This window comes from Euleptes europaea, chromosome 3, assembly GCF_029931775.1.
Source record: "Euleptes europaea isolate rEulEur1 chromosome 3, rEulEur1.hap1, whole genome shotgun sequence".
Classification (NCBI taxonomy): domain Eukaryota; kingdom Metazoa; phylum Chordata; class Lepidosauria; order Squamata; family Sphaerodactylidae; genus Euleptes; species Euleptes europaea.
In genome coordinates this window covers 27192334-27203486 of record NC_079314.1, presented here as the reverse complement: position 1 = coordinate 27203486, position 11153 = coordinate 27192334, and the positions used below count along the sequence as shown (strand labels likewise).

At 47.5% G+C, this 11153-nt stretch overlaps 1 protein-coding gene across 1 annotated transcript in view; it reads left to right on the top strand.

The window, feature by feature from the left end:
- The window catches only part of CLSPN (claspin), a 42964-nt gene extending 32619 nt beyond the window's left edge, over positions 1 to 10345 (top strand). Inside the window, 7 exon segments of the mRNA XM_056847537.1 lie at positions 1398 to 1562; positions 1700 to 1821; positions 3798 to 3928; positions 5016 to 5112; positions 6632 to 6714; positions 8939 to 9100; positions 10235 to 10345. Of these exon segments, the coding sequence (XP_056703515.1) occupies positions 1398 to 1562; positions 1700 to 1821; positions 3798 to 3928; positions 5016 to 5112; positions 6632 to 6714; positions 8939 to 9100; positions 10235 to 10345 (871 nt within the window).
- Positions 10346 to 11153: the final 808 nt, after the last annotated feature.

Genomic DNA, 11153 nt, shown 5'->3' with positions numbered 1-11153 from the left:
GCACTGGGTCAATACTGACCCACGGGGTGACATCACATCCCGATGTTTACTAGGCAGAATATGATTATGGGGTGGTTTGCCATTGCCTTCCCCAGTCGTCTGCTCTTTACCCCCAGCAAGCTGGGCACCCATCCTGTTAGCTACTGCCATTTCAAGCAAGGATGTCTCTTAATATAGTATCTGTTAACATAGGAAGAAAATAGATTCCTTTGAAATGTGGTGTTGGAGGAGAGTGTTACGGATTCCGTGGACTGCCAAAAAAAACAAATCAGTGGGTTATAGATCAAATCAAGCCTGAACTGACCCTAGAAGCTAAAATGACTAAACAGAGACTATCGTATTTTGGTCACGTCATGAGACGACAAGAGTCCCTGGAAAAGACAGTCATGCTAGGAAAAATTGAGGGCAGCAGTATAGAGGAAGACCCAACAAGAGATGGATTGACTCAATAAAGGAAGCCACAGCCTTCAATTTGCAAGATCTGAACAAGGCTGTCAAAGATAGGACATTTTGGAGGACTTTCATTCATAGGGTTGCCATGAGTCGGAAGCGACTTAACGGCACTTAACACACACACACAACATGTTACAATGCCTTGGTCTTGCATTCTGATTCCTATGAGATGCTCTAGTTCAGGGGTAGGCAGCCTCCATCTCAGCACCTGGGGTATAGTAGACCATTTTGCTTGGCACCCAGGGCCAGATCTCCACCCAAGCAGCCCAGGCACTGGCAGCACTGCTGGGACCAGGGGTGCAGGAGAAATCAACAGGTGTGGCTCTTCTGCCTGTCGTTGCCTCCCAGACCTGCACAGCGACCAGCCAAGGCAAACCATTGAGATGCTGGCAGTGCCCATGGGGTTTGACTTGCTCCAACCATGTCTGGCTAAGTACAACCCTTGTCTCTCCTCCCGCCACCCGTTCTTTTGCTGACACACTAACATCTTCACAGGTGGACGTCGCATTTTTCTTTTCAGCACTTAGGCCAAAAAGGTTGTCTTTCCCCTGCTCCAGCAGTTAGAGAGCATGCTTTGTGTTTATGAAGTTTCGCATTTGATTCTGGCATCTCCGATGGGGTTTGCTGGCCACAGGACATAGAGAGAGCTCCCTTTTACCTAGGAGGGCCAGGGTTGGATCCTGTGGATCCATTCCACAAAGGTGATGGTGCTTCACTCTGACAAAAGGAGCTTTCCTGTGCTGTGAAATGTTGCGAGCCTCTTGTGTCAGATGAAGGCTTCTTCCACTGGAAGGAAATGCAACACAGTTGCAGATTCCTTGTGGATCAGGGTCGACGCTGCTGAACAAGGTGAATCTTTAGTCCGGTCTCTGTATATAGTCGCTTGTAAAATCCTTATATTTTTTGTCTTATTCTTATTTTTTTGTCTTATTTGAACCTGTCAGTAAATTGCAGGACTTCATGGAGGACGAGGCTGAGCTGTCAGGAAGTGACATGGGAAGTGAGGATGAATATGACGGCGAGGAGCTCGACGAGTACGAAGAAGAAGTCCTTGACGAGGAGCTTCCTACCCCTGTGGAACTCCAGGACCAAGTCAACAAAATACACATGTCAGTAGCTGCGGATACGCTGATGCAATTTCATGCATTTAAATCACGGGCAGTGCCTTTTTCCTTTTTGCAAAATGGTGGCCTCGTTCTTGAATAAAGACTGATCTAAGCTTTCCCTTCTACGGGGACTGTTTTAGGAAGGTGATGCTGGATGAAGACAAGCGGCAGCTCCGCATGTATCAGGAGAGGTACCTTGCCGATGGAGACCTACATAGCGATGGCCCTGGGCGAGCAAGGAGGTTCCGGTGGAAGAACATAGGTACGGTCTCTGTCACATCTGCTTCGCTTGTGATTTCTCCAAGCTGAACGCAGTTCACCAGCCACATATTACAATCTGCCAAATGCTTGATAAGCCCTCTTCTTCCAAACCCTAAGAAGGTTTTGCTGAGCGCCTCGTGGACATAGTTCTTTAATTTCTGATTTGATGTGCAAAACCTTGGTCATCTTCCAGACACTGGCCAGCATCCTTGTTGAGTCTGTATACACCAAAATATAGGAGAAGTTTTCCATGGGCGCACTGTACCATTTTGTTGTCAGCAAGCCTCGTGGGAACATGACAAGCAAATTCCTTCAAATGATTGCCAGTGTCCACAGGGAGGTAGAGACTCTAACATGTGCTGGTGTTTTATGGTTACTACCAAGGAATTAGAGATGAAGCAATTGTTCTACTCTTGGCTATGGTACCCTGCCGTTCAACAGAAGAGCTAGTTACCCTTTTATTTGCTGTGGAAATAAAGAAATGGCTATTTTTTTTAATGTAGCTACTGAAACTAGGTACTGAAAGTTGAAAGAATACTGTTAACCGAGCATTTACAAAGACTGCGCTGTAGTACCGGAAGAGGCCTGTTGGCTGTATGATAAAATTATAGAGGGTTTATTGCACTCCTGTAATATGTGGTTTGCAGGCTGTATTCCGCTAAACATATCACAGTGTTGTGCAGGCCTGTCCTCTGGGTGAGAGAATGCCCCCCCCCTTTCTAACATCTTGATCCTAAATGTTTGGGACCAAACCTAATCCTACACTTGGGAGCGAGCCATCTTGTGACTCCTACGCTTCCAGAACCTTGGTCATCTTCTACCTACCAGGACTGCCTCCTTTTACTTTGGAGAACTGCTGCCCAATCAGAGTAGATAATATTAAGCTACAGGGACCAGTGGTCTTGGTTAGTTTAAGGCAGCCAGATATGTTTAGTTGGTTATCCAGAGACCCCATCAGGCAAAGACCCTCCCAAGGGTCTGTCTCTTCCCCTTGAGTTACTATCATAACTCCATTTTAGAGGCAGAATTTGAACCTCATCCATGACTGCACAAGGGAAATCTTTCAGAATATGCCAGGGAGAAATACCGTATATACCCGTGTATAAGCCGACCCGCTTATAAGCCGAGGTGCCTAATTTCTCCCCAAAAATGGGGAAAAATTAGGCACCCACGTATAAGCCGAGGGTCGGCTTATAACCCCTCCCCCCCCCGCAGGCTTACCTGGCGGCGGGCTCCTGACGGCGGGAAGCAGCGTATCCGGCGGGGGCGGCCTTCCTGCAGCTGCAGGAGGCCCCCCCAGGCCGCTCCTGGCGGCGAGAAGTGGCGCGGGCCCGGCGGCCCGGCCGCAGGGGGCCTCTGAAGCCCGCTCCCGGCCGGAAAATGGCGGCGGGGGCGGCTGGGCGGCCTGCCTGCGGCCGCAGGGGGCCTCTGAAGGCCACTCCCGGCCGGGAGAAGGCGGCGGGGGCGGCTGGGCAGCCTGCCTGCGGCCGCACGGGGCCTCTAAAGGCCGCTCCCGGCCGGGAGAAGGCGGCTGGGGTGGCTGGGCGGGCTCCCTGCAGCCGCAGGGGGCCTCTAAAGGCCGCTCCCGGCCAGAAAATGGCGGCGGGGGCGGCTGGATGGGCTCCCTGCAGCCTCAGGGGGCCTCTAAAGGCCGCTCCCGGCCAGAAAATGGCGGCGGGGGCGGCTGGGCGGCCTGCCTGCAGCCGCAGGGGGCCTCGAAAATGGCGGCGGGGGCGGCTGGGTGGCCTGCCTGCAGCCGCAGGGGGCCTCTGAAGGCCGCTCCCGGCCGGAAAATGGCGGTGGCGGTGGTAAGTTCCCCCCTCCCTCCTCCCTCCCCCCTCCCCTCTCCCCCCTCCCCTCCCCTACCGTATTGACCCGCGTATAAGCCGAGGCCGGCTTTTTCAGCCTTTTTTTTGGGCTGAAAAACTGCTTATACGCGAGTATATACGGTAATTTGTTTTCTATCCTTTGTCTTAGATGATTCTTCTCTGATGGATATGTTCCACCAAGAAGCTGATGATGGAGAGGAAAATGAAGAGCATCTCGATGAGACAGAGGCTAAGTGGAGGAAGGAACGCTTTGAGCGGGAACAGTGGCTCCGTGAACAGGTAGCAAGTTTAATCTTTTTGATGAGCCACTTCTAGGACTATTTTCATACTTCCTGCTCTCATCCAAATTGTAGAAAAGTGGCACATACTTTGTCACCCTTGGTTTCAGGATGCAGAAAAGTTTGTTTGTTGGCTGGTTTACTACATGGTACTGCTGATTTGGTGTAGGGAGAGGCATCAAAGAAAAGAAATAATGGAAATAAAAAGATGAACTTAAATTTCTTCATGCCAACATTGGTGGTAGACTTTCCAAGCACACAGGATTTTTCATTGGGTGGTTACGGATGAAGAAATCTATGGGACTCTCTCCAGACCTACGCAAACACAAATTGGACCCCAAAGAATAAGTTGTTGTACAAAAATCTTATTCAATCAGTAATGGCATGTAGAGAAATTTTGAAAAGCAACTAACAAGCTTTAGAGCCAGCATGGTATAATGGTCAAGAACGGTGGTTTGGAGTGGTGGATTCTAAACTGGGGAACTGGGTTTGATCCCCCACTCCTCCACATGAGCGGCGGACTCTAATCTGGTGAACTGGATTTGTTTCCCCACTCCTACACATGAAGCCAGCTGGATGACCTTGGACTAGTCACAGCTCTCTTAGAGCTCTCTCAGCCCCACCTACCTCACAGGGTATCTGTTGTGGGGAGAGGAAGGAGACTGTAAGCCACTTTGATTCTTCCTTAAGCAGCAGAGAAAGTCGGCATATAAAAACCAACTCTCCTTCTTTGTAAGTACAATGTCAGAAAAACATGCTAGTATCGTACAACTCTGGCTGTTAAAAAAATAATCATTGATTTAAAAGACCGCTTTGTGCACTAGCTGATTAGGAAAAAAGAAGCATACACCTAAAATATAACATGTGAATGAGACAAAACTGCATCGTCGGTTTCACTGGAAAGCTAAAATTGTGTGGCTGCTACTGAACAGACGTTCGTCAGGGTACTGCAGCCGATTTGTATAATGACTCCAAGGTGATGTTTGTTTTTTAAAAATCGTCACATTAGTACAGTGGGTTTTAGTCAAGTTGCTGTTTCTGCTTTTGTATTGATTTTTCTTGTGTGATGAAGGTATTTTTATTTGCAGTCAGAGAAAGGAGAAAAGGAAGAGGAGGACGTTGGTGAAGACAGCCAGTTCATGAAACTAGCTAAGAAACTGACTGAAAAATCCCGACAAAAGAAAGGTCAGTCTACTTCGTACTGAAGTGTTGTTATGGGGCTGTGGTTCAGTGTTGAGCCTCTGCTTGGCATGCCGAAAGTCCCAGGTTCAATCCCCGGTATCTCCAGTTAAATGGACTAGGCAAGTAGGGGATGTCAAAGACCTCTTAACTGAGACCCTGAAGAGCCGCTGCTGGTGTGAGTAGACAATACTGACTTGATGGACCAAGGGTCTGATTCAGTATAAAGCAGCTTCATATGTTCATGTGTATGAGCGCTTGCAGAATGTTTGCTTAGGAAGGGGGGAATGGGTTTTTAAATCCTTAACAACAAACCCAAAGCTCCGCTACCAGGTTCTGTATTTGAAATATGCTTTGTGCCCTTGTGACACTTCACAGTTTAATCCTCAGCGGTCATGCTCAGAATCAAGTCCCATTGAATTCAACGGGACTTGCTCCCTTACTAAGTGTGCTTAGTATTGCAGCCTTAAATATGTAACTACTGGACAAGTGTCTGTAGTGGACTGCACTTCCTGAGAGGAAGGAGTGAGCAGATAACTGGTGGCTTTGGGGTTTGGGGATGTGTGGAAGAAGAGGAGCAAGGGTATGGAAGGTAAGGACGGAAAAAGAGTTGTGTAGAGTGAAAACGAGAGAGGGTTCTTATTGAGCTGGTTGTGGTGTTTGTCGTTTATTCCTCTGTTGCTTATTTTATTTTCAGATTTGTGGATGATCTTTGAGACAGGAAAACCATACACATACCATGTTGTTTTCTACCTGCTGTCACAATACCGTGTTGCAATACCACGTTGTTTTCCTTGCCTTAAACTTCTGGATTCAACTCTGATGGAAACTGTGTCTTATCCTTTGACCATTAGAAGCAGAGTCCAGTAAAAACTGGCTCAGAACTTCTAGATTTTCTAGCTGTGGGCATTGTCTGAGCTTTTCCTTTTGGTTTGTTTTATCTGTCTCTGTAGGGTGACCATACACACCCCTTTTAAAAGCAAACTAATATTTTTGGGTTCTCTACCGTTCGCTCTGAGGCAGCATAATCTCATGGTATCTAGTTTCAAAATGGTGATATACATTTTATAGCTCTGTATCGGGTCACAGCCCTGACCTGGATGGCCCAGGCTAGCCTGATCTCGTCAGATCTCAGAAGCTAAGCAGGGTCAGCCCTGGTTAGTATTTGGATGGGAGACCACCAAGGAATACCAGGATTGCTGTGCAGAAGAAGGCACTGGCAAACCACCTCTGTTAGTCTCTTGCCATGAAAACCCCAAAAAGGGGTCGCTATAAGTCGGCTGCGACTTGACGGCACTTTACACACACACATCTGGTCACACATTTGCTTCTCTTCCCAAGTAGTGGTCTGTAAACCAGATGCATGGTCTTGTTGACTCGTAGGACTGACTTACCAGTTCCTCTTTAGCTGGACCCAGCATGACTCTCTCTGAGTGGTTTGTCCAATTAACTTTCTGCCTCTGCACAGCACCACTGCAATGCCGTACCAAATGTACACAGCTTACTTTCTTTCTTCTCCATCTAGCACCCCCAGTAATAGTAGCCCAGGAAACAAGATTGATACCCAGGAATCCATTTGAAACTTTACAGTCTGCCAGCAACCCACAGGTGAGTAGTTGTGTGGTATAAATTTGAGGATGTTTCCCCCTCCATAACTGCAACTAGATAGAACTCCCTCCCTCAATGAATGCAGACCATTTTGAGTCATGGATGCTGGAGTACATGACAGGTTATTGCCCTTATCTTTGAACATGTGAGATCCAGAAGCTCAATTGCAGAGCCGTGTGATTTGCAAGTAGAAGATCCTGGATGTTCAGTCCCTGGCTTCTTAATTTACAGGCTCTCAGGACTGGGGGAGATCTCTGCAGAGTATCGTGGAGATCAACTGCTAATCAGCATTGGCTATGCTGGGTTGGACTGACTTGCAGTATCTAGGCCAGTGGTTCCCAACCTTTTATTGGCCACGCCCCACCTAAGCATCTCTAAAATCCTGATGCCCCCCCCCGTGACATTGTCATTAGCTGACCGCCGTGTACATTCTGATTTTAATTTTTAAAATGTGTATGTCACAATATATATTTATATACTGTATATGAGGCCCCTAGAACCATAAGAAATGCAAAAAATTCACTGTTAATAACTCATTCTCGAATTGCCCCCCTTAAAAATCAAATTGCCCCCCTGTTGGGAACCACTGATCTAGTTCTATAATGCATTTCTAATGCAGCCATTTTCTACACACGTATAAGGCATGAAATACTTTTATTCATACACACAAAGCCGACTTATATCGAGTCAGGCTATTGGTCTGTCATGCCCTGACCTGGATGGCCCAGGCTAGCCTGATCTCGTCAGATCTCAGAAGCTAAGCAGGGTCAGCCCTGGTTAGTATTTGGATGGGAGACCGCCAAGGAAGTCCAGGGTTGCTCTGCAGAGGAAGGCACTGGCAAACCACCTCTGTTAGTCTCTTGCCATGAAAACCCCAAAAGGGGTCGCCATAAGTCAGCTGTGACTTGACGGCACTTTACACACACACATGGGTCTATCATGGTCAGTCTTCTCTGACTGGCAGTGGCTGTCCAGGACTTACTGAAAGGGTCTTTCGCATCACCTACTGCCAGGTCCTGTTCAACTGCACATGCCAGGCATTGAACCTGTGACCTTCTGCGTGCAAAGCGGATTTTTTTACCACTGAGCTATGGTCCCTTCCAAAATTAATGCACTGCATGAATACACATGAAGCTGCTTTCTACGGAGTCAGACCATCAAGGCCAGTCTTGCCTATTCTGCCTGGCAGGAGCTTTCCAGTGTCTTGGGATGAAGTATTTCATCTCATCTGCTATAACCAGAGATGCTGGGAATTGAACCCGGGACCTCCTGCGTGCAAAGCAGGTGCTCTCCCACCGAGCCCCAGCCTTACCTTGATTGTTGATTGTTTCTCTGTGAGGGAAGGATAAGTTGGCTGTTCCGAGTAGTTGTATGGTTTGTAGTTATTAAATATATGTATATGCTGTAGTTCCAAACATCTTTGTCCGAGGTGGCTTCCAGGAAAAAAACAGAATACAGCAAAAACCATAAAATAACAAAGCTGTGAAACAATATAAAGGGGCATAAAAGGCACAAAAACTGCAAAGAGTCCTGTAACTGCATAATATAAAATGACATGAAATAGTATAAAAGAGTGTAAAAACAACAATGCACAGATTACAAAAAGCCAGCAGCAAGAAATCAAATGAATGAATGATTCCAGGTCCTGAACAATCACCAACTTACAGATGCTGGAAAGAACAGCCAAGCCTTTGCTTGACAGAACACCCCCCCAAGTCCAGCATGTATTCCATATGTAATGTGTCACAGAAAAGGGCCAGTTCTTTGGGCCACCCACCTTCAGATAGTGGTGGCAAACACAGTCAAATCTCTGAAGCAGATCTTAGAAGAAGAAAGTTGGTTTTTATATGCCGACTTTCTCTACCACTTAAGGAAGAATCAAACCAGCTTACAATTACCTTCCCTTCCCCTCCCCCCTAACAGACACCCTGTGAGGTAGGTGAGGCTGAGAGAGTGTGACTACCCCAAGGTCACCCAGCTGGCTTCATGTGTAGAAGTGGGGAAACCAACCCGGTTCACCAGATTAGCCTCCATCGCTCATGTGGAGGAGTGGGGAATCAAACCCGGTTCTCCAGATCAAAGCCCACCACTCCAAACCACCTCTCAACCACTACACCACACTTGCTCTTAAAAAGTAGATAGGCTCAACTGGAAGCAGGAGATCCTTTTAGATACCCTAATCCTTGACCTGCCTTGTACCTATGGACCTCCCCTCCTCTTGCAGCTAAAGAATGGATCACTGCTGAATAGGCCTAAAGCAGTCCTGCAGAGATTGTCAGCGATGTCGGACCTCAACCCAAATGCCCCCCGGAACTCGCGCAATTTTATCTTTCATACCCTTTCCCCTGAGAAGAGTGAGGAGACGAGGGAGAAGTCCAAGCCCCAGGTAGGTATCTGCTAAGGGATATTTTTGTGTGTGGGGTGGTGGTTATTATGCTGTATTGGTATTTTATTCTGCAGTGCTAGCAGCTGTGATCTTTATCAAAGACACAACAGTTTTTGTTGTACTGTTGGAAACACAGCTTGGGTGCACTTGGAGAGAGTATTCCAGTACTTTGGAAGGGTCTGGTTGTACACATGTTTGTGTGAAGTCTATCCCACTGCTTAAAGTTGTGATTCAATGACAGTACTGCAGAAATTCCCATGTTTGATATCAAATACCCACATTAAAGGATCTTGGATGACAATGCCAGGAAAGGTTTCTGCCTGAATCCTTGGAAGGAGCTTGGGGAATATGGGCCATAGGGGTTTATGTCTTTGTCTGGTTTCTGGCATGTCTGCAGCAATCTGGTTTTGGAAACTCCTCTTCACTATAGGTTCTTTAGTCCTTTCTTGGAGGCTCCCTCTCTCCAGTTCCTGCCATAATGTTTTGTGCCTTTTCATGTTTGTCGGCATCTCAAAGGAAGTCTCTGATGCACCTTGGGGATGGGAAGAATGTGGAGGGGCTAGTAATTGCAGTCAGGAATGCCAAGGGGTAAGAGAGAACAGGAGAAGGAACACTTTCCCTACGATGAATGGGATGATGTAAATGTGGATTGCCTCTTTGTGAACATGAGAGACGATAGAGGTTTATTGTGCTTGCCAAATGCCTGGGCGGAAAGCGAACAAGCTGTTGCTTTGCTTCTGAGCTTTCCAGGTGTATCTGGCTGACTACTGGGCTCTTTTGATTGGATCTGGCAAGGCAGTTCTTACATTTTCCTGTCTTTGGCAGCTTCTGAGCTCTGAGCAACTTCCTTGCCTCTCCTCAGTGCAGCCAAGATGCACCCTGTGGCAAGAGGAGACGGGTAAACCACCAGGTTCTGTCCTGATAATGTTAGCATGGGCAGAAAAGCCACCTGGTTTTCCCTTGGGTATAGAATACCCTGGTTTAGAATTGTTGGCATACAGTCATGTGCGCCGTTACATGTAGCAAATAAATCTGGCTTCCTAGGGAAGGAAGATACTGGCGGTTCTTTTTTGCTCTTACCTTTTATGACTTGCCTCGCGGTGCTAGCCTAATGGTTCTGTGCCATTTTCCCAGGGGAAGAAACGAGCTCCCGTTCCCACTGCAACCCCCTCTCCCAAGCGGCTTCGGCTGGATGGCGCTTCTGCTCAAGAAACCCGGAGTATATTCCAGTTCTTGGAACGGTAGGAACAGAGATTAACTGGGCAGGTTGGCGATGTGTCTTGCTGTGTTCCGTGCTATGCAGACCTCTGCTATCCAGTGGCAAAGAACTGATGGCTCCTCGTGGCCCTCTCTGGAACTGCCTAGTGCCACTTGGATAATGTCCGTCACATGCTGGAGGTCCGTGCTCCATCTCCAGTCCTCTGCTTCATGGGAAAACGGTTTCCCTGTTGGATGCAGCTGCAGCTTGAGTATCAACGGAATCAGCACTTCGCTGTTTAGGTCTTCTCCTCTTGGGGGATGCTCAACTGGTGCGGTGCTCCCAGCAAGTCACTGTGGTGCTCAGTACTGAGGGTGAAAGGTATTGAAAGCCCACTGTTCCTGTGACTTTTTTTCTTACCACTACGGAGGCTGAGAAGTCCCCCCCCTCCTTGACATTGCCCTTATTTTATATCTTGGAAAAACTCCAGTTTGGTTGGTTTTTCCCCCCTAAATGACAACACAGAGTTGTAGAACAGATTCCTAGGGTTTTTTTGTCCTCTGTTTTTTCATGCCCCTTGCTAATTTGTTCTGCGTGTGCATTTTAACAAAACTTTGAATGCTTGTGGAAGAGTGAACTAGGGAAAAGGAGGTGTTTCTTGACAGCTGTGTCTTGCCTTTTCACTCCTTCGTAGCCTTCTTTGGACACTTAAAATGTAAAACCGAGAACTAGCAAATGGATCTTGTTTACAAGTAGGTCAGGTTTTTAGGCAGCATTAACAAATGAACGGAATTTAACACAGCGTGGTTTCGTCAACCTTTGGAATATGCAGCGCTGAAGACATTTTACGGTGAA